This window comes from Mirounga leonina, unplaced genomic scaffold (assembly GCF_011800145.1).
Source record: "Mirounga leonina isolate KUSES-001 unplaced genomic scaffold, KU_Mleo_1.0 Mir_94, whole genome shotgun sequence".
Classification (NCBI taxonomy): Eukaryota; Metazoa; Chordata; class Mammalia; order Carnivora; family Phocidae; genus Mirounga; species Mirounga leonina.
In genome coordinates this window covers 6,976,932-7,003,926 of record NW_023270855.1, presented here as the reverse complement: position 1 = coordinate 7,003,926, position 26,995 = coordinate 6,976,932, and the positions used below count along the sequence as shown (strand labels likewise).

The following is a 26,995-nucleotide window of genomic DNA, read 5'->3' as shown; positions in this document are numbered from 1 at the left end:
GCCATAGCCCTGTCTGTCCAGGTTCAATTTTCCAGTATGAACACACAGTTAGACTGTTAGGTGCACTGTGGGCATGAAGATGAAGTTATCCCAATGCAGAAGGAAGCCTTTTTCTTTAAAGAATTTGTCAGGTTTTGTTTGTTTTTATTTTGGGAGAAGTGTTAGTAGGGTAGCTAAAGGCAATAAGGATGTGTGGCTGTGTTCTTTTGCTCTTTTCAGGTGAAACTATTAATTTGTGTTGAGACCTAATATTGAAGACAAACCTGTAATATCCTGAGAGAAAGGGAGGAAGTGGGAGTAAGGTAGGAGGAGGGGGTTAGACCATGTTTAGAGTCAAGATGCCTACTTTTGAATCTTAGCTCTGTCGCTTTCTGTTTTCCTGGGCCAAGTTGCATCACCTTTCTGAGTTTTATCAGCATAAAATGGGGACAGTTGGGAAGATCAAATTAACTCATGAGAGGATTCATTCGTGTTGTCTGATTTACTATAAATGCCAAGTCCTATGGAGACTTCACGGAGTTTACCATTCATATTTTTCATAATTTCATAATTTTTTCCAAAATTTCATAATTTTCATAATGTTAATGATCTACACAATAGTTTGACACTTCCCGTTTGGCATAAGTATAGTTCTAGAAAGGTATAATGTCAGTAAATTACTTAAAGTTTTTGAAACCTGGTTATAGCCGATACCCTGAAAATGGCAGTCAGTTGTAGTCTAGAAGTTTATGCTCGAGGTGGCGCTGTTTCCCCATAAATTTGGTGATGTTTTGCATTTTATCCCTATCTATTCCAAGTTAACCAAATAACTAGATATATATTTAGAACCGTCTCTGCCTGGCATAGTCCCCACGCCTTCTCACCTGTGATGCTCCACCCAATATCCTATCCTACATACACACACTTACCCATATTCACTATAACTTGTATATGACAGTTGAGTCATCATAAACTAGTTGACCGGTTGTATTTTTTAAGACATTTATTACAATGATACTTTACAGTGTAGTGATTTCTTTTTGTATTTTGGATTTTTTTAGGTCTCAAATACATGAAAAGGTTGTAGGTTCCTAATTGAATAAAAGACATGATACAGTTCTTCCTCAAACTGATTATAGTACAAGGAAAAATATCCATGCTGCACTTCATTTTTGCTAGTAATCCGTATGAAGACCACCATATTATTTCCCACTTCTTGTCAGAAACTACAAATACATTTCACAGGTATGGGCATTCTGAGCTTGATGTCAATTGTTTTGTTTTGTTTTTAGATCCGGGGATTTCTGTCACGGTTTGATAATGTCCTTCCTGTCAGTCTGGCGTTTGACAAATGTACAGCTTGTTCTTCCAAAGTAAGTCATTCTGCATTTGAGGGACTTGTTTTTTAAAATGAACCTATCACCCTTACCAGTGAGAGGCACTGAACCCAACTGAGAACTTTTTTGAGGGGGAGGAATAGGGTCTAAAAAATTGGAAGGAATTTGTCATTTATGTGTATTCATTCTCACAGGGAAAGCAGCCTGAAAAAGTTTTATTTATAGTGTACAAAGAGAGACTGAATTAGATATTGTAGTTCTGTATCAATACTTGCATCACAATAATTTGAATGTGAACTTCACTAGGTTTTGTTCCTCCCCAGAAGTTCCTTGCTCACATGGACCATTATAGAGCAATTTTTAAGTGTTCCTTAGAGGAGGGGGATACCAGGCAGTCCTCATGGTTTGTCTTTTGGAGATCTACATAATGACAAAAAAGTAAACAGATTAGGGGCCTGGCTAGGGAGCCATAAAAGAACCCCTTCAGCTTTGATCTTTCCAGAGGCTCTAAAAATAGAGCTGGTATGTCTTCCATTGTAATGGGAAACGGCTGATGTATCTCAAAACTACAGTGATGGCATCTCATTTTTTAATAGGCCTAGAGATAGTCTGAGTTATTTGTGCCTGTATACTGTGTTTTTATAGCTATTTTTTCTTTTGTATGCTTCTAAGCCATTGATGCCCAGTGATTTAACCTGGGCTTTTAAAACTAAAGCTTCTTGGTAAGATTTTCATGTTCAAGTGTTATGCAAAATAGTGTTGGGGTTATTAATCCCAAACTCTGGCCTCTCACTTCTGATTCAGGACTTCTTTGCCATGGAGCCTACATCTGGCAGTATGGAAGGGATTGAATTCTGGGGAAGCTTTTTTTTTTTTTTTTTTTTTTAAGACTTTACTTGGTCATATCCTATGAGAAGCACAATCCTAACCAGTCTAAAAACTTAACTCAGATTTGAGAATGCTGATAAATTTGGTTAATTTTAGGTGCTGAAACATTTAGAGTAATTTTTTTTCTTCAGAAAGTAAACTAAGCTGTTTTATCATTATGCATCCCAAGTGTCAGCATTGAGATTTAAAGCTTACCATTTATCAGTAGTTACCCACGAGCTCATTCTTTTTGTTGTCTCTCTGAGGTATCATATCTGTTCAAGTCAAGGCCTCAAGGGTGTCTGCTTCTGTCTTCAGAAATGCAAGTTTTAGGATTATATGCTTTTTAGTGAGCACATTTTTTTTTTTTGAATGGCTGAGCTAATTGGTCTCAAAATAACTTGGCACTTTAATTTTCATACTGAAATCATTTGGCACAGGTGCCAGTTTTTCTGTGGCTTTATGTAGATCAGGCGTCTCAATGAAATAAAGATAATTGGGTTCTGTAAAGGAAAAGCAAACACTCATTCTTTCTTGTTCTCGTTCTAATTAAATTAGCCCTTGAGATACTGTTTATGAAAGAATCACAAGCATACCAGCTAACTGAGGTCCCCTCTATTCTTTGAAAGAGAATCACTTTGCATTTTTCTTTCACACTTATTATAAGCATTAAACTAAATATAGGTATCACTTTTTTGTTAGTGAAGTTAATTCCTCTTGGTGGTCATTCTGAAAAGTCCTGCTTTACATAAACATGCTAGACGATTTAATACAAACGGCCTTGGATTTTAACAGCTGTGCTATTCCCATAGCGATCACTTTTCATGTGGTCTGGGTATTAAATTTCTTTTGTGCTGAAAAGGTTGCTTCACTGGTGCACGTATTTCCTTACAGTAGAAACACAGCATTTACTTACTTGGCTAACTTCTTTATTCGCTTAGGAGAATGTCATTCTCTATTATTTGCAAACCCAACATTAATACTTTGAAATGACAAATCCAATTATAGTTTCATCTCTGTGCATGTGAATTTTTCTTAATGCATACTTAGCATAATATTTTTATACTGAGTCATATCATAGTTGTTATTGTTTCAGAAAGATTCTTTGGGGCTAAAAATGACTTTTTAAAAATTCTCCTTTGATATCCATGAAGTAATTTTTTCCTTTGGTAGTTTTTGGTATTTTGCCTCCTCCCCCCTCCGCCCCCCAGGACCAAGGTCATACTTCTATCTAATTTAACACAAATACAGAGAGAAAGATGGGGGGAGATAGAATAAGCTCTGCTGAGTAATAATGCTCTGTTCATTACCATATTTATATATATGTATAGACCTTTTATAAGGCCTGAGGTGGGGAAGAATACAGTTCTCTACTGTGTCAGGGAAGGCCGAATCATTACACACAAGTCATTTCTTATCTTGTTTTGTTTTAACTTGGCATGTAACCAGATGAATTGTTCCATCTTACAGAAAAAATACTGAAGAATCTGGAGGGAGTAGGGTAATGAAGAGGTATTTTCATTCCAATTTCTGTTTATTGTCTTACGAGACTTTCTTAACATGATGGTATCTACCACAGAATTTCAAAAAATCTTATTTGAAGCTATATGAGTTGTTTTTAGTTCTAAAAAGGAATTTAGAGTCAACTGAAGCTTTTGTGGATTGCTAGCAGAGGGAAAAATAGAATTTAAAACCAATATTCTTGAAAGAATTTCTCATAATATATTGAATTAGTTATTATTAGCCTTTCATCTAAATATTTTGGGGGGAAGTTAGGGTATTTTTTTGGTAACTTTTTATTTTGATATAATTTTATACTTACAGAGAAGTTGCAAGAATAGTACAGAGAACCTCCTTATACTCTACCCAGATTGACCAATTGTTGGCATTTTGCCCCATTTGTATATGTGTGCACTCCCCTCCCTCCCACCCTGCTTCCTCCTCCCCACCCTTCTCTCTTTCTTTCAACTTTGAGAGTAAGTTGGAGAGATTGTGGTCCTTTCCAACTAAATATTTCAATGTGTATTTCCTAAGAAAAAGGATATTCTCTTACCCAAGCACAAGATATTTTCAAATTCAGGCAGTTTAATGTTGCCACAATACTGTTATCTAATCCACAGTCTGTATTTTAAATGTTATTTATACCAGTAATGTTCTTTATAAGTTTTTTCTCCCAGACCAATTCAGGATCCAATTCAGGATCAAGCATGCATTTAGTTGTCATATCTCTTTGGCTTCCCTCAATCTGGAAAAGTTCCTTATCCTTTCTTTGTCTTTCTTAACCTAAATATGTTGATATTTTGCCATTTATTTTGTAGCATTTCCCTCCATTTGATTTTGTCTAATGTTTATGATTAGAGTCATGTTATGAAACTTTGGCAGAACTACCAAAGATGTGATGGTGTATCTTCATGTTAGGAGGCACATGATGTATTTTATCCCCTTTGGTGATGTTAATTTCCCCCTTTCCATATTTGTAACTACCTTCCCCAACCGTGAGAACCTGACTCTTACTATCCTGCATGTATTTACTCACTTGCTCAAGTCTAGAATATACAGAAAGTAGTTTCAAAATTGCTAGCTCATACCACTGCAGAAAATCAACCTACTAATTAGAGTTCGATTTTTGTGCATGGTTCTTTTTTTCTACGTAAAATTTATATACAGTGGAAGGCATGAATCTTAAGAGAGAACAATTCTGTGGGTTTTGACAAATGTATACATGCGTGTAACCCACATTTCAGTCAAGATCTAGAATGTTTCCATCAACCCAGGAAGGCCCCTTGTCTTGCCCTTACCAGACCATCTCGAGGAAGGAGGACAATATGTTGAATATTGTGACCATTTTCTTTGCTATAAGGGGTAAAACTAGGCACCTTCTGGTATTTTATGCAACAATAGCCTAATTTCTCAGTCCCAGAAGTTGACTAGAAACTTTTCTCAAATCTGTAGTCGGGAGCAGGGCTGTGCCTGAGGCGACTGCATGTGGATATTCTTGTTGCACAATCTGTCACCCACAACCTTTGTGATACTGCAGGAATAGCCTTGAATGAAGAAGCAGGCCCAGTCTTGGTTTTCATACCATCTGGGACCTGCCCACTGCACAGATATAGCAAGCTGTGCCCAGAAACCTGATCTGGGGATTTTAATTAGCAATTAGCAACCCTAATAATACACTTTGGTGTTTACCATGCCATGGGCTCTTCTGTTGATGGGTTATGATTAAACTTCCCACAGTGACTTGCTATTAGCTTTTTGTGTGTATGTGTACGTGTGCCTTGAGTGATAGAGAGGGCATAGGAATAAAACACTTTGGCTGGTATCCTCATGTAGTAAATTATATGGTTTTTTGTGTTGGTTTTTTTTTGCCAACCTGTCCATTTATTTTTTGATATTATGTAATCCTAACGTTTTTCTATCCTATTTCTTTGTTACTTAAGAAGTATGAAATAACAGTACTCACTTCAGCTATTTAAACTTTTAGAAAAACCTCTGTCCCAAAGTAATCTGTTGCCTCAGGTTCTACAAATGCACCCTTTTGAGGATAGAAGGGCGAGTCCTAGATATGTAAAAAGAGGTTAAAATCTTGCTGTATGGCTGTTAGCAGGTATTCATTTATTCAACTGCCATTTGAGTTCCTGCTGGGTGCTAGAGATACAAAGATGATTAAAAAGAATGCTATTTAGAGGATGCGGCAGACCTGTAAAGAAGCAATGATCTCCCTTATATAGTGATATGCTGTGCAGTCAAGGTGCATCATGGGGTTGTGGTGTCCTAGTTCCCATTAGTTTTTCAAATAGGAGAGACCAGGGGTGGCATGGCAGAAGGGGACTTCTGAGTTGATGTTAAAGCGTGAGTAGGAATTTCTAGAAACACACGGGAGATAGAATAAGAGGGGAAGTCATTGTAGACGGGGAACTGCATGAACAATAGCCAGAAGAAAGAAAACATGGTACATTTATGCAGTTGTTCAGGATAGCAGTTGTGACAGAGCATCAGACATCCAATTCCCTATGTACTATCCTCTCTGTTAGGTGCCATTTCAATTTCGGCTATTCTTGAGTTGGAATCTAGTGTACTTTGTCTAACATTTGAGGCTGCCATTTTGAATTTTACAATTCCATATAAAATTGTTTCTCACCAGGGCGCCTGGAGGGCTCAGTCGGTTAAGCGGCTGCCTTCAGCTCAGGTCATGATCCTGGGGTCCTGGGATCGAGCCCCGCGTCCAGCTCCCTGCTCAGCGGAGAGCCTGCTTCTCCTTCTCCCTCTGCCTACTTGTGCTCTCTCTCTCTCTGTCAAATAAATAAATAAAATCTTTAAAAAAAAAAAATTGTTTCTCACCTAGCACCAAGCTTAGGGGGTTTCCTAGCCTAAGGAATCCAGCAGCTGCAACAGTGTGGTGTGGAGGCCAGGAAGTCGTTCAGGGGATTTCCAGGGTCCTGGCTCCGAGTCCCTTGCTGGCTGCCCGAGTGACCAGAAGCAAGGTGCTCCCTGCTCTGTCTGCCTCCGTTTCTTCTTTTGTTAAATGAGTCAGTTGGATGAGATAAGCTCTGGCTCTCTATTGACCCTCAAAGTTATTAGCTCTTATATTTTCTTAATCTTATTCTTTTTTTTCCACAGCAATCTATTTTAATTATAGAAAAATCAGAAAATATATTTAAGGTAAAGAAGATAATCAACAGTATTCTAGCCGCTCAGACCACAGTTAGCCATTGACCTCTACCCTTCTTGACTTAAGAAAAAAAAAATTTCTGTGTAAGGAGGTATGTGTAGATAATTTTTCTCTCTGAACATTCCTATTTTATGTTTGAAATCAGCTTTAGAGAGAGGGATTTATGGTGCTGCACCAAGGACAATCCCTGTTTCTCTGATTTGATAGGGCTTTAAATCTCAATCATTTTTAAGGACTGGCCAGAGCCCAATCGGAAGAGCTCTCCAAAGTTTGTGCCAGGAATTTTTGCATACAGCTTCTCAGTGGCAAATATTACTCAAAACTGGGCTGCAGCCAGGTTTTCCTTCTCCTTTCCAAAAGGGACATAAATCTCTGATTTGGAAAATGATGAGTAACCCCCAGGTTCCCTTTTCCTATCCCATTTACCCAGTGAGGCCTCAAGTCTTCTGTTGTAATGTGTGATGGATTCCATATGCATGGTTGTGTGGTGTAAACTGTATCCCACATCTTGTGCTTAGCAACTAGTGTTTCCCCAATCTCCAGAGCTGCTTGGTTCCCTAAAGGAGACAGAATATCCAGCCAGAGCCAGTGTGGAGTATGTAGCTGCAAGCTCTAACCTTGGAGCTCTTGGCTCTTCACCTCCTTGAAAAACCTTGGACATTTCTCCCTTTGCTTCAATTTCCTCATCCATAGAGTGGGGAAAATATTTTCTGTTTCCCAGGGAAATTGCAATGGCTGACGTGTATCCAGTTCCCTGTGACCAAGTACCAAGGCCTTTGCCCACTCCTGGGACTGATGTTGACATCAGAAATAAGAAAACAAAGACCCCTGTGATTGAAATAGGTCACCCGGGGTGTGTGGAACCCTTTCTGGGCTCACTGTACAAGCAGGTACAATGAGAGACCTGACTGAAGGTCAGGACTGCCCTGGTTTTGAGAAGCTGCGGAAACCTTCCATCATGACTCATGGCAAATACTTCCAAAACCTTCCCCGTTGATTCCGGAGAAGTGCGCCTTCTGATCAGTGGTCTTCTGAGACCACCTAATTGGTAGCTAAGTTTGTACTGCTTGCTCTTCTTCCTGTCACGTGCGGTCACAAAGACATGCCTAGTTTGCTTGAACACATGTTTTTCTTACAGGATCCTTTGACCATCCAGACCAGAAAGTTTAGAATGTGATCTTACATGGTTCCACTGGCTGCCTGGCCTAAGTATAATCTTCAGGTTGTTGAAAATCTGGGTTCCTTTTAGTTTGGAATTAATCTCATTCACTTTTAGCCTCTCATCCCCTCTCCCACCCCAAGCCTAACCCTTGACAGAGCGGTTCTTAAAACTTTTGAGTCCTGGACCTTGTTCAGACTGACCAAAGTAGCAGACCCTGCTTCCCTGAAAAAACGCAAAGCCACACACAGTTTTGCAGACAGTTTCAGTGGCTTCATGAAGACCTGTGGATCCTAGGAAAGCACCCTTGTTCTATGAGTTTTACTTTGGTACCATTCGAATCCAAGCTGTTCTGGATGAGACACTGGGGAATGAGTGTTGTAACCAGCCCCACCATGACCTCTTACATGGCTTTGGAAAGTTGCCATCTCTCTCTGGAGACTCATTTTCCTTAGCTGTAGTAAAAAAAAAAAAAAAAAAAAAGATTCAGGAGCTCATCTACCACTGGGTTTTGTTTTATGACTCTGAGATTGTAGAGTCTCTTGATCTGCTATTCCATTTCTTTAGGCCCAGCTACATTTAGAATGGGGAAGATACTGACCCTGCTCAGAGTTCTAAGAGTTCATTGTCGCTATTCTAGTGGTGCATTGATTTGACTCCTGATGGACAAAGAGCCCCAATTATCATCTGCTCATGTTCCTTCTTTCCTTTTTATTTACATAAAAAATATATTTACATTTTATATTATTTTTATATTCATAAAATATTTTATGTTCTTCACTTCTCCCTCCACCCTTAACAGCTTTGGAAAGGAGGGAGGGAGGATCATGTTAGTAACTGCTGGGTTTTTTTGTTTGTTTGTTTTGTTTTTTCTTTTTTAAAATTTTATTTATTTATTTATTTATTTATTTATTTATTTATTTATTTATTTATTTTTAGATTTTTATTTATTTGACAGAGAGAAAGACAGCCAGAGAGGGAAAACAAGCAGGGGGGAGTGGGCAGAAGGAGAAGCAGGCTTCCCGCGGAGCAGGGAGCCCGATGCAGGGCTCGATACCCGGACCCCGGGATCATGACCTGAGCCGAAGGCAGAGGCTTAACGACTGAGCAACCCAGGCGCCCCAGTGCTGGGTTTTTTTAAATAAGGGTGCCATCAGTTTGAATTGAGAGATCTTTTATCGATGTACATGCTTGTACATACGCAGTTTGTATACAACGTATAACTATTTATACTGAAAACACCCAGATAAATATTTACATGAATTTATTCTGATGACTGTTGTCCTAGCAGTTCACTTGAACAAACATTAGAACTCCTAATTCATGATACATTTTTGAATGATACAGAGGTGAGTAAGAGCCTCTGAAGTTTCTGATGATATCCTTCTAGACAAAATAGTAAAATTATATTACATGATTAAATAACTTGTTATACCAGAATTATATAAACATCCTTACTAATTATGCCTTGGAAGGCATAGTTTTTAGTAAATGGTAGGAACTGATTAAATGTTTTGAATGGCAGGAAAAATTCATGTTTTAATAGATGAATAAATGAACAGCAAAACAGGATAAGAAAAAAATAAGATAGTCTATACTGTCCAGGAACTCACAGTCTGGTAGGGAGCTAAGACTCAGTAGCAGAATGCCCTTTGCCTGTTAGTGCAGAGGTGTGATTTATCATTATGCCATAAGTGGTAGCTGTTACTGAATGTTATATTTCAGGATTCTGAATATTTATCCACCTGATCTTCTTTTTAGCTTTTGCTATCTCCTTTGCTTTAGTTGATGCTTTCGATGATTTGTTATTATGTTGGAGGATCATTTCCAGAGTATATTAAAACAAGGAGCCCTTGGGATTCATCATAGATGACCTAACATTTTATTAAAGGACACATTTTTGGCAATGAATTCTTTGAAGAGTTTTGCTTGCTCTTATGCAGGACTTTTAAGAGTCTCCATTTTATTTTTTCTAAAAGGCCTTCCAGTATCCTGTCCAGGTATTTCTAAAAGAACTTAATCTCTGCAGCCTTTTTTGCCATAGAAGTTATGAACGAACTGTTTGAGAACATCCTATTCCTAAATTTACTATCCTTATAACTTGCTTGTGTAATGTTTTATGTGATGACAGTGATAAATTCTAGAGTGTCTAGCTTTCCTTAGTTTTTTTTTTTAACTTTTTAAAAATTTTAAGTAAACTCTACGCCACACATAGGGCTTGAACTCATGACCCTGAGATCAAGAGTCACATGTTCTATGCACTGAGCCAGCCAGACATCACTGGTCTTCCCTAGTTTTAAGTAATTCTTTCATCATAGAAACTAAAGATTTTTTTCTTCACAAGGAAGAAAAGGCTACATATTTCTCTTTTCTAGAATACCTAGTGGGTGATTAAAGCATACACCAAAGTTCGACATCTTGAATTTATAGCCATCAGACTAAAATTGGAAAATACCTTCCCTGTGATCCTGAAAAGGTTGCAAGTGTGCCAAGTGTAAACAGTCAATGGGAGAACAGACATAGCAAGTTTTTGCAAATAAGAAGAACCATGTAGAAACTACATGAATGCGTATCCAGTAAGGTATTGAGGAATGGCAGTATCTCTGGGATAACTGCCCCACTTCCCACGAGGACTGTGTTGAAGGGTATGTTGCATAGTCCCAAGGCCTGTAGTCAGAGATTACCCGTCCTCATGACTATAGACAGCCTTGGTGTCTTTGTAGTTAACTCTGGATTCACTGGGGCATTTGGATACTCTGAAGAACTTTGTCAGCACTCCAACTTGGGATAGAAATCCATGTGAAAGCATATTTTTGTGTTCTTTGTAAAGGCAGGAAAAAAATTTGGGTTTCTCTCAGTTCTTGGTTGTGCTTGACGTTTCCCTATCATGTTGGCTCTTTCATGAAGGACCCTTAAGGGGGAGATGGTAACAAAAGTGGCAACTGAGGCAAGTTACTCATTGTTGCATTAATACCTCTCACATATCCCAGATGTGGAACATGAGCTCAGCTTTACTCTTTATGGGCCCATATCTAGATTTCCTGTTAGTTCAATTTGACCTGACAGACTTGACTTCAGTCATAATGCAAGCAGATTTTTAAAAATAAACAAACTGACTTACTAGTAGAGTAACGTGTTAGAGAGAAAACAAAAAAACACGCGTCACTTGGCTCTACTGGAGGAGTAAGAGTTTTATTTCCTAACATCTGCTGTTCTTTGCCTAATCATTCAACTGCTTATTTTTGAGACTATTCCAATAGGCCCTTGACACCTGAGAAATAAGACCTGCGACACCCTAACACACTGTGCAAAAGGACTGCAAGTCCCAAGAACTGGCCCTTTCACAGTGTCCCTGGGGGAGGCAATGCGCTTGTTTCAGTTCTGCTGTGCTCAGTCAAAATAGTTGACAAGTTCTTCTTGGGAAATTGCTTCAGATCTCACAATATTTTCCTCTTAGTAGCCTCAGCAGTGGTGAGTTCTTGACCTTTGAAGGGTGGGTTTGATTTTTTGGAAAGGCTAGAAGTAATTTGAAGCTGCGTGTTGTGAATCAAGGGAATAAGCAGTTTGCAAGAAAAACTTAAAGAATTAAAAAACTGCAAGAGCTTCGGTTTCTGGGTCTGAATAAGTGAAAGCACCAGTGCAAGGAACTTGGAATACGCTAACTTTGTGACTACGAGCTGGCTGAGCGATAACAGGACATTTTAATATGGTTTGTGCCATAGAAATGGGCACTGGCTTTAGAGACGAACGCTGCCCACTCTGTGACCAAAGAAAAGTATCTCAAACTTTTTGTGCTTCACTTGAGCGGAAAACAGTTAAGATAATCTTTTTAGTGGCAATGAAGATTAGATGAGAGCTTGTATGCCAAGTGTCTTATAGTTGGTACTGTAAATGTTTTTTTGTGTGTATGGTTTTTTATCTGAGAGAGAGAGCGAGAGTGTGAGCACATACAGGGGGAGAGGGAGAGGGAGGGAGAGAATCTCAAGCAGACTCCCCACTGAGCGAGGAGCCCAATGCAGGGCTCTATCTCACGACCCTGAGATATGACCTGAGCCAAAATCAAGAGCCGGACACTTAACCGACTGAGCCACCCAGGTGCCCTGGTACTGTAAATGTTTTTAATTGCTCCTTCTTACAGAAATCAGATACCATTCCTGTTTCCTTTCATAAATAGGCTCACTTCATAATTTACAGCCATAAAATCTTTCTATCCTTAGAGGCTGAAAAGGGAGGGAAACAAAAAAAGATGAGCAATTCTTTTAAAAGGGCATGGCCTCAAGAGGTGAACAAGTATTAATGTGCAAGTTATTAGATTCATTGTCTTTTTCTTTCCTTTTTGCTTTTCTTTTCATGTAGGCATTTAATCTAGGGGTTTCATTATTAACCAGAATGAAGCTGGGGTTTAATATTCCTGGGAATATGTACTAGGGAAGGAGGTGAATCCTCTTATTTGCTGAAGTTTCTGTGCAGGTATCTGTGACTAGTGTCAGGCCCACACCTCTGGATGAGCTGGCATGAAACTTCCTGGCCATGTTGCCTCTCAAGTCTGAATTCCTCTGTGCCCCTAATTAGAGAGCAGGGGCATAAGAGACTCAGGATGGTGGTTCTATGACAGCACCAGGCCTGCTACTGTCGTGCTGTTGTTCTTGCCCTTGTCCCACACTGCTCCTCAGAAGCCTTTCTCCAGCCCCAAGCATCTTGCCTTTCCGTATTGTGGTTATATTTGGTTGGAGGCCAGAGCAACACTAACAGGGAGGACCACCTGGTTTGGCTTCATCTTGCCAGATGCTGCAGTGTTTCTTTCTTTGGCACCATTTTATGGCTGTCTGCTCAGTGTCCTTTTCAAGCTTCCCGTGAAGTGTCTAGCAAGAGGGCTACCCCATCTATCAGGCCAAGAGCTCCTTAGGTTCAGAGAAATGACACAGAGGTCCAGGATTTCCAACCCTCTCAGTTCACTTACCTACCATATTAAGCATCTTTCAGACAATGATGTGGCAAGAATAACACTCATAGAATTCCAATGTACTGTCCTTGGGGGGTGGGGAGATTCCATTTAAAATTTTAAGCAATTTTGAGGACTGATTGGTTAAGCTCCTTGGTGAACCAACTGGTTATCCTTGGGAGACTTGTCCTTTTAAAGGAGAATCCTGACCCAGAAGAATGTATTTCCAACTGTGACATCAGGAAAATTGTGTGCGCTAGAACAACTTCTAGGTGCCCTCCAGCACAGATTTTGGGGGGTGGGGATGAGAGTTTCAAAGTTTTTCTTCAAGAAATTGTTTATGACAAACATAGTTCACTTGGCTGTTTTGGTTAATTTGCAGCTTAAATATTTTTAAAAACATTTGGAAGGTAGGGACATGCAGCTGCTAAGAATCTAAGACAGTGTTGTTTGGAAAATGCAAATGTTTCTGTTTTGCATTTACTTAATAAGGAAGTAGGATAGTTGCCTCCCATCTCTCTATTCCTTTGAATACAGATAATTGTTTAAATGACATCATTTTGAATAAAATACACAGTCCAGGTGGTTTTGGGACAATCAGTGGGAAAAAGTTATTTAAAAAAAAAACAAAACAAAACTTGGGTATCATTGCATTCCAAGGGCCAAGAGACAGAATAATGGTATTTTTGGCAGGCTTCCAGGCCCAGCAAAACCCACACCCTAAGGCTGTCTCTGTAGCTTCCTGTGGTTTTCCCACTGAAGAGAAACAGCCTTTCTCTTGGATGGTCCAGGATGGCGAGTCTGTACATTAGCTTGATCAGCATGATGTTCCTGCTTTGAGGTTATTTCCCAACAGGATCCATTTGGGAAATTTGATATGCCACAATTTTTGCAAACTAAACTGTGTTTTAATCTTTTTGGTAGAAATGGGTAGCTTCCAATGGTTACAGGTTATTTTGCTACCATGTGGTTTCTAACAAGGTCAAGTCTCAGACCAAATTTTGCCACACATGTGAACATTTATTAGCAAGCAGACACAAAAGTTGGTCATTCATCCATTTCTTACAGACTGAGAAAAACCCAACCTCATCCTTTTCATATGTATCTCACATCAGATATTCAGTAGAGCCAGATACAAACATATTCTCCTTAAAGGATATATCTAACCTTTCAGTTGTATCAAGTGATCAAATCTTCTGTTAACTGTCCAGACCCAGGACCGGAAGCTTAGGACCAGAGTGCCACTGTGAAGAGTGGTAGGCTGCTTAGTTTACCAGACTCTTATAATCCTCATGTATATAAAAGTTATATTTCCAACCAGCCTATATATCTTGAGCACTATTACTTTCATCAGAAAAATTATTCCTCCACCCCCTCCTTTATACTCATTAGGAAAACCTTCCAGTGTAGATTTAGGTAGCTATAATTAGTACACTCTGATTTGGGAGGTTGACTCTCTTCTACTTAGTCTTTCAAATGTGAACCAACCACACCTAGATGATGCATTCCTCATTAGGGTGCCTCAAATACTAAGTAGCTACCCTTGTCTGTGCACACGCTATGTATGCTGAAGTATTTAAAATAAATTATAGATAACAATTCTTTATTTGCACCTAGAATATTGTGTCTTGCATAATGTTGCCAGCCATTAATGAGTGACCTGAAATGTCAGTTGACACTGGCCTGCTATGATGAATTAACCAGAGCCATGGATGAATGGTTCACCTGTGGGGCAGAGAAAGAGATTTAGTTGTAGGCTTTTTCAAGCTCTTTTGCATTCCTCCATCTAATCTTCTGATACGCATGGAAGTATCTCTCACCCAATTTTGCAGAGAAATCTTTGTCCAGAGTCATAGAGGAAATAGATTATAGGAACTGTAACTTGAACCTTTGTTCTTTATAGTTCCTCTATAAGGGTAGGTTGCTACCAGGAAGAGCTATCACGATTCTTCAAGGAATACCATAGTGCTTTCACTTTGGGGCAGGTGTGGGCAAGGTAAGGCCGTGTGCTAAGGATATAATACATAAAAGAATGTTGGGAGATAAGTAGTTTAACTCATGGTAAGCCATATAATTCAAACCAGCTCTCTTACTGAAATCACCTAAGGAAACTAGATAAATCATTTTTTTAATCTTCTTAAACATCAAAGAACTAATAAACTGTGAAGAATTAAGTTGAGACTTGGGAGGGAATGTGACAGAGCAGAGTGAGCCTAACATTGGGGCCTCTTTTATCTTATGGGCATTTGCTGATCAAGAAAAGGAAGTTGAGAGCCTGAGCTCAACTTTGGTATCCTTTCAATGTTAAAAACTTTAGTCTCCTTTCAATGTTAAAAACTTTAGTCTGGGTCTTATCAAGCTCAGAAAGCCTGGTAAACCATTCCCCACTTTAAGTTGGGACTCCCTGAAGAGATGCACTGAGGATTAATGGTAACTGGAAGTAAACCAACTCTCACATTGGCTGCAGCTCAGTTTCACATTATCTGAGTGGCCCACAAACTTTAAGATTGACTGGGATAAAGATGACTACATGTAGCTAATGCCCATACGGTGCCAGGTAAAAGCAATGGAATCTTCTTAGAGGAGAATATCATGATCCCAGTCCTCAAATTACTTCAACAAATAATTTTTCAATTACAGTATCCAGCCTAATCAGAGGTAACCAAGCACACAAAGAAAGAAGACACCAAACAAGAACAGAAGCAACAGAAAACAGAAATAGACTCACAGAGATTCTAGATACTAGAATTACCAGAAGCAGACTATACAATATTATTACAGGATTAAAAGAAATACAAGCCAAACTTTAGTTTCAGCAGGTACTGAGAACTTTAAAATGTGGCTTTGTACATTAAAAAAAAAAAAAATCAAATTCTACAACTAAAATACAAAAACAAAGTGAACAGTTTATAGGCTGTCAGACACAGCAAAGAGTAAATCAGTGACCATGCACTCTCTCTCAAATAAAATCTTTTAAAAAAGAAGATATAATGGAATTAAATATTTTAAATGAATGATAAATATTTCATGTAAAAATTTATAGGATAGAGGTAAAGGAGTAACCTAATAGAAAAATGGATAGCCTTAAAAGAAAAAAAGGCTTAAAATTAATGAGCAAATATTTATCTCAAGAAGTCAGAAAATGCAGTACAACAAATACAAACAAGCCAAAGGTAGAAACTAAAGAAGCACAAAGAAGATGAACAATGCCAAGAGTGTGGAAGTATCTATAAAATTGGTAAGCCTCTGATGAGGCCGACCATGAAGAAACAGAAAACACAATTAGCATGTATCTTAACAGCATAGTTTTGAATTTTTTTATTTTATTTTATTTTTTAAGATTTTATTTGTCTGAGAGAGAAAGAGAGAGCGAGCACACACAAACAGGGGGTGCGGCAGGCAGAGGGAGAAGCAGGTTCCCCGCTGAGCAAGGAGCCCAATGTGGGACTCAATCCCAGGGTCCTGGGATCGTGACCTGAGCGGAAGGCAGACACTTAACCGACTGAACCACCCAGGCGTCCATTGAATTTTTTTTTTTAAAGGGTTTATTTATTACAGAGAGTGCATGCACGTGTGCAAGGGGGAAGGGGGAGAGGGAGGAGGAGAGAATCTCAAGCAGACTTCCCACTGAGCACGAACCCTGACTTGTGGCTTGATCTCATGACCCTGAGATCGTGACCCAAGCCAAAACCAAGAGTGGGATGCTCAACCAACTGAGCCACCTAGGTGCCCCCAACATAGTATTAAATTTTTAAAGGTCAGATACAAAGGAATAAATGTCTAAGTTCAGAATTCAAATACAGCAGAACTAAGGGTTGGTGTTCGGGAAGCAGATTTAGATGGAAGAATTAAAAAGAAGAATAAGGAAGTGGTTATCAAAGAAGTCAGTGTTTACCTCAGAGAGGCCGGTAGGGTGTTGTGATTGTAAAGTGGGCTTTGTAGGGACTTCCAGCGTGCTGATGTTCTTGATAGTATTTTAAGCTATAACGTTTTAGGTCTGTGTTATTTCATGACAGAAAGATTAATAAATAAGCATTCTGCTTGCAGGTGTTTTCAGGCTCACCCATCATTTACATCATTCTTTTAGCTATACACGAAAGGGTCTCAACCTGACACACTCCTTTTTAGAGAATACTCATTCTAGCCTGAAGGTTTTCTAACACATGAATAGAAGTGGTCTACTGGTAGACCACACAACTCAAATACCTTAGGCCATAAGGGACTGAGTCCAAAAGAACTTACCTACACCATACTTAATTTAAGCCAAGAGTATACATACTTTTTGAAATTGAGACTCTACTATGTGTTCCCTCTTATGCTGGGCACCCACATATACAAGCCTACAGGGGAGACCGATAAATACATGTGTGGAGCGAATTAGTTTGAAGATGACGGGAAACAAATGGGGACTATGGCCAGCTAGAGCTCAGGTTCTCTCTGAGGGGCAGCTAAGGTCCAACTCTGATCACTGACTTGTGGAATCTGGGAGTAATGTTGCCAGATCTTCTCTTGTTTTTGTTTGTTTGTTTTAAGAGTAAATGGAAATCTGAATTTTAAAGTCAAAGCATCGGATTTTTTAGTGTTAATTCAAGCATATGTTTTCCCCCAAATACTCCATGAGTCAAACCAAACCTGTGTCTTTGCTATTTCCAGTCAAGGACTGTTAGTTTATGGCAGTAACATCGGGTCATGCCGATGGAGATAGAGAATAATATATAAAATAATATAATCAAATGCCTAGTTTTTCTCAGTGGACCTTGCCTGCCAAATATGTGCTTGTAAATAAGTCTCAGTTCCAGAATTAAAGAAAGTCACTGAACCAAAATCCATACATTACAAAGTCACTTGGGGTAATAATTTTCTTAATGAGAGCTGGCTCTCTTTGCAGGGGACCTAAAAACTTATTACCATGAAGAATTTATTAAAGGGATTGACTAAAACTGCTAAATAAACAGTAGTATCACACAGTAATTTTTTTTAGGAGGAATAGCTAAAGATGAGTTTTTAAAGTTAAGGGAACATACATGCTTCTTCATGGGTTGAGTCTAAGAGAAGGTCCTCCTGCTCAGAGAAAGGCATTTTGAAGAACTGGGGATGTGGCCCAGCTCTCTAGGGGATTCTGATGTGTGCTCTCAGACTCTGTAGTTTTTGTGCTCTGTGATTTTTGTGCTTTGTGACTTACTTTGAAGAATGACTTTAGAAAGCTGTAATTTGTTACATTAAGGTTTCAAGTTATTTATTATTTTTAATGTCCTGGCATCCTCCAAATGATCCTTCAGAGAATATCTTCAGTTTGTTATAGTCATGAACAAATATTATATGGGTTAAAAAGATGACTGAGAAAGAAAAGTTCTAGCCTTAAAAATTTCGTTTTAAAGTAAAGACTCGTATACATAGTAGATAAAATTGTATCCTCTTTTGCTTTCCTTATTCTCTATTCATAGGATGAAATAGATACATTTTTCAAGGATATTTTTTTTACTGTTAAGGGCATTGGGGGAAAGGTAATAAGTAAGACAAAGATTATCAAGAGAGATTATATTTTTTAAGATGGTGGGTATTTTTGTGTTCAGATGAGAATATAGAGAGGTAGGGATAGTTCTTGTCTGATTCCTTCTGCTTAGATAATGAAGATGAAAGGAGGTCACTTAAGAAACCAACTTGTACATAATGTACACATTTAACTTATGTATTTTTTAGGATTTTTTGTCTCTGAGTTATTTTGTTTAATTGGGGTGAAAATTTTTCCTTTTCCATATTAGTGTTAATTAATACTTAAATATGTAAGGTAGTCCAGTTCTTTTTCCCTAACTTGGTTGTATAAATTAGAATACTAATGAAATGATAAAATAAAAACAAAGCATTAGTATAAACAAGCCTGAGAACAAAGAATGAATATCACAAGTGTAAAAATAGTTCTGCATGCATTGTGCATTACAGTAAATATTTGATTATCTCCTTGACAAAAGATAGCACCCCTGTACACTTCTGTTCATAGCAGCATTATTCACGATAGCTAAAACATGGAAGGACCCCAGTGTCCATCTACAGAAGAATCAACAGAATGTGGTCTATCCATATATCGGAATGTTATTCAACCTTCCAAAAGGAAGGGAATTCTGACACACACTACAACATGGAGGAACCTGGAGGACATTATGCTAAATGAAATAAGCCAGTCCTAAAAAGACAAAAAATGCATGACTCCATTTAAATAAGGTACTTAGAGTAGTCAGATTCCTAGAGACAGAAAGTAGAATAGTGGTTACCAGGGCTGGGGGAGGAAAATGGTGAGTTGGCATTTAAAGGGTGTAGAGTTTCAGTTTTGCAAGATAAAAAGAGTTCTGGAGATGGAAGGTGATGGGGATGGTTGCACAACATTGTTAACGTACTTAATGCCACTGAACTGAACACTTAAAAATATTTAAGAAAGTAGATTTTATATATTTATTTTACCACAACAAAAAAAAATTTGGAAAAAATAAAAATGATACTTCTTATACAGAAACATAGTGAATTTCTCCAAGAAGCCTGTAACCTAGAGCAGACTCTGTAAATATTCAAATGAATGTATTGAGTGGCTTGGGCTATAGTCATTCTTAGAGTGGCCTCTTGTTTACATTTTTACAATTCGCCTCCTTGTTGACTTCTATCCATATTTAGAATAAGCCCTCCTCAAATTTATGACCTGCCATAGTGTAAGTCTAAAAAAATCAGATTAGGTGGTCAGAGCATCCATTTGTAAATATTTTATCATTGTAATATCATGGTCATTAAGCAACTCAACTTTGTAAGGTCGAATTATTAAGAAACCTTTTATGGTAGAATTGAAAAGAGAGCTATTTAGATTTTTTTTTTTTTAATTTAAATTGAATTAGCCAACATACAGTATTTTCATCATTAGTTTCAGATGTAGTGTTCAATAATTCATGAGTTGCATATAACACCCAGTGTTCATCACATCGAATGCCCTCCTTAATGCCCATCACCCAGTTACCCATCTCCCCACCCACCCACCTCCCTCCAGCAACCCTCAGTTTGTTTCCTGTAGTTAAGAGTCTCTCATGATTTTTCTCCCCTCTGATTTCTTCCCATTCAGTTTTCCCTATGGAAACATAGGAAGCCCTATGATCCTCTGCACTGTTTCTTATATTCCACATATGAGTGAAACCATAAAATTGTCTTTCTCTGATTGACATATTTCGCTCAGCATAATACCCTCCATTTCAATACCCTTCATGTCAATATAAATGGTTAAGTATTCATCCTTTCTGATAGCTGAGTAATATTCCATTGTATATATATACCACATCTTCTTTATCCATTCATCTGTTGATGGACATCTCTGCTCTTTCCACAGTTTGACTATTGTGGACATTGCTGCTATAAACATTGGGGTGCAGGTACCTCTTTGGATCACTACATTTGTATCTTTGGGGTAAATCCCTAGTAGTGCAATTGCTGGGTCATAGGATAGCTGTATTTTTAACTTTTTGAGTAACCTCCATATTGTTTTCCAGAGTGGTTGTACAGCTTGCATTTCCACCAACAGTGTAAGAGGGTTCCCATTTCTCTGCATCCTCGCCAACATTTGTCGTTTCCTGTCTTGTTAATTTTAGCCATTTAGCCATTCTGACTGGTGTGAGGTGGTATCTCATTGTGATTTTGATTTGTATTTCCCTGATGCAAAGAGATGTGGAGCTTTTTTTCATGTGTCTGTTGGCCATTTGTGTATCTTTAGAGAAGTGTTTGTTCATGTCCTCTGCCCATTTCTTGACTGTATTATTTGTTTTTCGTGTGTTGAGTTTGGTAAGTTCTTTATAGATCATGGATACTAGCTCTTTATCTGATATGTCATTTGCAAATATCTTCTCCCATTCCGTAGGTTGCCTTTTAGTTTTGTTGACTGTTCCTTTGCTGTGCAAAAGTTTTTTTCTTGATGAAGTCCCAGTAGTTCATTTTTGGTTTTGTTTCCCTTGCCTTTGGAGACATGTCTAGCAAGAAGTTGCTGCGACCGAGTTCAAAGAGGTTGCTGCCTGTGTTCTTCTCTAGGATTTTGATGGTTTCCTGTCTCACATTTAGGTCTTTCATCCATTTTCAGTTTATCTTTGTGTATGGTGTAAGAAATGGTCCAGTTTCATTCTTCTACATGTGGCTGTCCAATTTTCCTAGCACCATTTATTGAAGAGACTACCCTTTTTCCATTGGATATTCTTTCCTGTTTTGTTGAAGATTCATTGACCATAGATTTGAGGGTCCATTTCTGGGTTCTCTGTTGTGTTCCATTGATCTATGTGTCTTTTTTTGTGCCAATACCATATTGTCTTAATGATCACAGCTTTGTAATCCAGCTTGAAGTCCAGCATTGTGATGCCCAAAACCAGCTCCGCTTTTCTTTTTCAACATTCCTCTGGCTATTTGGAGTCTTTTCTGATTCCATACAAATTTTAGGAATTGTTCCAGCTCTGTGAAAAATGTCGATGGTATTTTGATGGGGATTGCATTGAATGTGTAGATTGCTCTGGGTAGCATAGACATTTTAACAATATTTATTCTTCCAATCCATGAGCATGGAATGTTTTTCCATTTCTTTGTGTCTTCCTCAATTTCTTTTCATAAGTTATCTGTAGTTTTTAGAGTAGCTATTTTAGATTTAGATAAGATTGTGTCAGATTAGCTTTTCTTTTTTGGGGTGGGGGGAGGTGGGACAGATTAGCTTTTCCACAAAGGGTCTGCAGTAGTTCTTTGATCTTCTACCACTATCTGAAACTTGAAGGTTGTGAAATCATCTAAGGAGAGCTTCCTTTTTCTTCTCTTTCTCCTCACTATATATATTTATCTTTTCAAGGATCTTCAGAAGTATTGTTCATCTTTTAAGATGATAAACTAGATGTCATACATATTTAGTTCCAAACAACTCTAATTGGAAATGACACATTTTTAAAAAGCAGTCCACAGATTGATGGGGGAGAAGGTTAAGTGCATCTGTCCATCCATCAATCCACCCCTCCATTCCTCCCTCCAGATAGTGTTTCTTATTACTCATTCTGCATTACAGACGAAAGTAGGATCCTCATACTAACAGCTCATTATAGGTCTTTTTTTAATTAAAACACAATTCACATATCATAAAATTCATCACTTTAAAGTGTACAATTCTTTGGTTTTTAAATATATTCACAAGTTTGTGCAACCATCACACTATCTAATTAGAGTACTTTCTTCACCCCAAACAAACGCCATAACCCCAATACCCATTAGTAGTCATTTCTCCATTCCCAGCTTCCCCCAGACCCTGCAAGCACTAATCTACTATCTGTCTCTATGGATTTTCCTATTCTGGACATTTCATATAAATGGAACCATACATGTAGCCTTTCACAGAAGGCTTCTTTCATTTAGCATAATGCTTTCAAGGTTCATCCATAATGTAGCATGTGTCAGTACTTCATTTCTTTTTAAGGCTAAAAAATATTCCATTGTATGGATATACCACATTTTTTTTATCCATTCATCAACTGATGGATATTTGGGTTGTTTCCATTTGGCGGCTTTTATGAATGCTGCCACTACAAACATTTGTGTATAAGTTTTTGTGTGAACATATGTTCTCAATTCTCCTGGGTGTATACCTAGGAGTATAATTACTGGGTCATATGGTAACTCTGTTTAACATTTTATAAAACTGCCAAACTGTTTTCCACAACAGCTGCACCATTTTAAATTCGCATTAGCGTAGGAGGATTTCGATCTCCATCTTCTTGTCAACACTTGTTTTTGTCTCTTTTTTATTGTAGCTATCTTACTGGGTGTGAAGTAGTATTTCACTGTGGTATTGATTTGCATTTCCCTAATGACCAGTGATGTTGAGCATCTGTTCATGTGCTTGTTGGTCATTTGTCTTTTTGGGGGAAATGTCCATTTGCTTCCTTTGTCCATTGTTAAATTGTTTGGGTTTTTATTTTTGTTTTTGGCTTTTTATTGAGAAGTTTTAAGAATTCTTTATATATTCTGGATACCGAACCCTTATCATATATGTAATTTGCAAATATTTTCTCCTATTTTGTGGCTTGTCTTTTCACTTTCCTGATGTATCCTTTGAAGCACAATAGTTTTTAATATTGATGACATCCTAATTATTTTTTTGGGGGGGTAAGGGGGTTGAGTCTCTGAGGGGGTTTTGTTGCCACATCTAAGAAACTGTTGTCCAACCCAAGCTCATAAGGATTTACTCTGTTTCTTCTAAGAGTGTAACTGTTTCAGTGCTTACATTTAGATCTATAATCCATTTTCAGTTAATTTTTGTGTATTGTATGTGGTAAGTGTTTAACTTCATTCTTTTGCATGTAGATATTCAATTGTTCCAGTACCATTTGTTGAAAAGAGTATTTTTTACCCCATTGAATTATCTTGTTACTCTTGTCAAAAATGTAAGGGTTTATTTTTGGGCTCTATTCCATTGATCTGTATGTCTGTCCTTATGCTAGTGCCATCTAGTAATCAATACTTACCTTTTAGTAAGGTTGGGAATCATGAAATGTGAGATCTTCAGCTTCATTCTTTTACAAGATTATTTTGGCTATTCTAGGTCCCTTAGGTTTCCATATGAATTTTAGGATCAGCTTGTTAGTATCTGTCCCCACTTACTAAAAGCCAGCTGGGATTGCACGGAATATTAGATCAATTTGGAGTATTTTGCTATCTTACCAACATTAAGTCTTATAATCCGTGAACTTGGGATGTCCTTGTATTTTAGTTCTTTACTTTTCTCAGTGTAGTTTTCAGTGTCCATGTATTGCATTTACTTCATTAAATTTATTCCTGGATCTTTTTTTGATGTTGTTATAAATGGAGTGGTTTTCTTTCTTCCTTTCTTTTTTTATTTATTTTATTTTATTTTATTTTATTTTTTATTTTTTTTAAAGATTTTATTTATTTATTTGACAGAGAGGGACACAGCGAGAGAGGGAACACAAGCAGGGGGAGTGGGAGAGAGAGAAGCAGGCTTCCCGCGGAGCATGGAGCCTGATGCGGGGCTCGATCCCAGGACCCTGGGATCATGACCTGAGCCGAAGGCAGACACTTAACGACTGAGCCACCCAGGCGCCCCATCTTCCTTTCTTTTTTTAGATTTATTTATTAGAGAGAGAGAGTGTGTGCAAGGGGAGGGGCAGAGGGAGAAGGAGAGAAGCAGACTTCGTCTCAGTGTAGAGCCCCCATTGCAGGGATCAGTCCCACAATCCTGAGATCATGACCTGAGCTGAAATCAAGATTCGAACACCCAACTGATCAAGCCACCCAGGGGCCCCTAAATGGAGTGATTTTTCTTAATTTCTTCTTTGAATAAGTCATTGCTGGTGTATAAAAATATAGTTGATTTTTGTATATGACTCTTGTATCCTTCAAGAGTAGAATATACGCTTGTACTCAAGAGTGGGAGTTCTTGATGTACTTACTTTTTCTAAGAGTATTTTGTGGACTTCTTAGGCTTTTCCATGTACAAGATCATGTCTTCTGAAAATAGAGTTTTACTTCTTTCTTTCTAGTCCAGATCCAGTCTAGACAGATGCTTTTATTTCTTTTTCTTGCCTATTACCCTGACTAGAACCTCCAATACAATGTAGAATAGAAGGGCAAAAGCAGGAATCCTTGTCCTATTCCTGATATTACTGGTAAAGCTTTCAGTCTTTCACCGTTAAGTATAATATTGATACTTATTGATGCCCTTTAGTAAGTTGAGGAAATTCTCTTCTATTATTGGCTTGTTAATTCGTATGAAAGGGTGTTGGATTTTGTCAAATACTTTTTCTGTCCCTTTTTAGATGATGGTGTGGTTTTTGTTCCTGATTCTATTAACATGATGTATTACATTGATTTTCATATGTTGAACCAGCCTTGCTTTCCAGGGATAAATCTCACTTTGTCATGGTATATAATCCTTTTTATATGTTGCTGGAGATTCAGTTTGCTAATTTAAAAAATTTTTTTAAATTTACCTAAGTAATCTCTACGCTCAACATGCAGCTCAAATTCACGACCCCAAGATCAAGAGTCACATGCTCCTCAGACTGAGCCAGCCAGGCACCCCAGTTTGCTAATATTTTAGGTGAAGATACTTGCACTTATATTCATAGGGGACTTTGTTCTTTGGTTTTCTTTATTTGTGATGTCTTTGTCTGGTTCTGGTATCAAGATAATACTGGTCTCAAAATGAATTGAGACATGTTTCCTTCTTTTCTGTTGTTCAGGGGGATTTGTGAAAGATTGGTTAATTCTTTAAATGTCTGGTAAAATTCATCAGCAAAGCCATCTGCTTCTGGGCTTTTCTTTGTGGGAAGTTTGTGATTACTAATTCAGTCTCTACTTTTCATGAGTCTATTTAGAGTTTCTATTTCTTTTTGAGTTGTTTCAATACTTTGTGTCTTTCTCAAAATTTTTCCATTTTTTATCTAGGTCATCTAATGTCTTGGCATACAGTTGTTTGCAGTATTTCCGTAAAATTTTTTAAAAGATTTTATTTATTTGTCAGACAGAGAGAGCACAAGCAGAGGGAGCTGCAGGCAGAGGGAAAAGCAGGCTCCCCACTGAGCAGGGAACCCGAAGTGGGACTTGATCCCAGGACACTGGGGTCATGACCTGAGCCGAAGGCAAATGCTTAACCAACTGAGCCACCCAGGCGTCCCTCCATATAATTTTTATTTCTGAAGTATTGACAGTAATAGCCCCTCTCTCATTCTTGATATTAGTAATTTGAGTGTTTTCCCTTTAATTTTTGGTCAGTCTAAATAAAAGTTTGTCACATTTATTTGGTCTTCTGAAAAGATTTTATTTCTGCTCAGTTCTTTGTATTTCCTTCTTCATGCTTGCTTTGTGTTTAGTTCACTTTTTTGTTTTGTTCTTAGGTTGGAAAGTTACGTTATTGATTTTAAATCACTCTTCTTTAATATAGGCATTTATAGCTATAAATTTCCCTCTGAGCACTGTGTTCAATGCATCTCATAACTTTTGGTATGTTACGTGTGCGTGTGTGTGTGTATGCAGGCGCGTGCATGCATGTGTGTTTTCGTTCATCTCGAAGTATTTTCTAATTTCCCTTGTGATTTCTTATTTGATCCATTGCTTTTAGGAGTGTGTTGTTTAATGTCCACATATTTATGAGTTTCTCAAATTTCTTTGTTACTGATATCCAATTTTATCCCATTATGATCAGAGAACATAATTTATATGATTTCAGCTTTTTTCTCTTATTGAGACACATTTTATGGTCTAACACATGGTATATCCTAAAGAATGTTATATTCTTTGAGAAGAATATGGATTCTGCTGTCCTGAGAATAGTGTTCTAGAGGTATTTATTAGGTTTAATTGATATATAGTGTTGTTCAAGTCTTCTGTTTCCTCAGTGATCTTCTGTCTAGTTGTTCTGTCCATTATTAAAAGTGCAGTATTAAAATCTCCAGCTATGATTGTTTAATTGTATATTTTTCCTTTCAATTCTGTCAGTTTTTGCAAAATGTATTTTGGGTCTGTATTGATAAGCACACCTAAGATTATAATTATTGTATCTTTTTAATATATTGACCCTTTTATTATGTCCTTCTATGTCCCCAGTAACAATTTTTGTCTTTTTTTTTTTTTTTAAAGATTTTATTTATTTATTTGAGAGAGAGAGAGAATGAGAGACAGAGAACATGAGCAGGAGGAGGGTCAGAGGGAGAAGCAGACTCCCTGCCAAGCAGGGAGCCCGATACGGGACTCGATCCCGGGACTCCAGGATCATGACCTGAGCCGAAGGCAGTTGCTTAACCAACTGAGCCACCCAGGCGCCCAACAATTTTTGTCTTAAAGTCCATTTTGTTTGATATTAGTATAGCCTCTCCAGTTAACTGTCTTTTGGTTTCTGCTTTCGTGGAGTCGTCTCTCTTTTTTTTCTCCCCCCCTTTTTTAAAATTTTATTTTATTGTTATGTTAATCACCATACATTACATCATTAGTTTTGTGTGTTTTTTTTAAAGATTTTATTTATTTGACAGAGAGAG

The 26,995-nt window shown here is 37.9% G+C and overlaps 1 protein-coding gene across 8 annotated transcripts in view; it reads left to right on the top strand.

Annotated features, from left to right (window-relative positions):
- The window catches only part of ATG7 (autophagy related 7), a 231,778-nt gene that overhangs the window by 78,241 nt on the left and 126,542 nt on the right, over positions 1 to 26,995 (top strand). For all 8 annotated transcript variants that reach the window (XM_034997762.1, XM_034997757.1, XM_034997761.1 and 5 more), the window contains one exon: positions 1,272 to 1,352. In XM_034997762.1, coding sequence (XP_034853653.1) covers positions 1,272 to 1,352 — 81 coding nt within the window. The remainder of the gene's footprint in view (positions 1 to 1,271; positions 1,353 to 26,995) is intronic.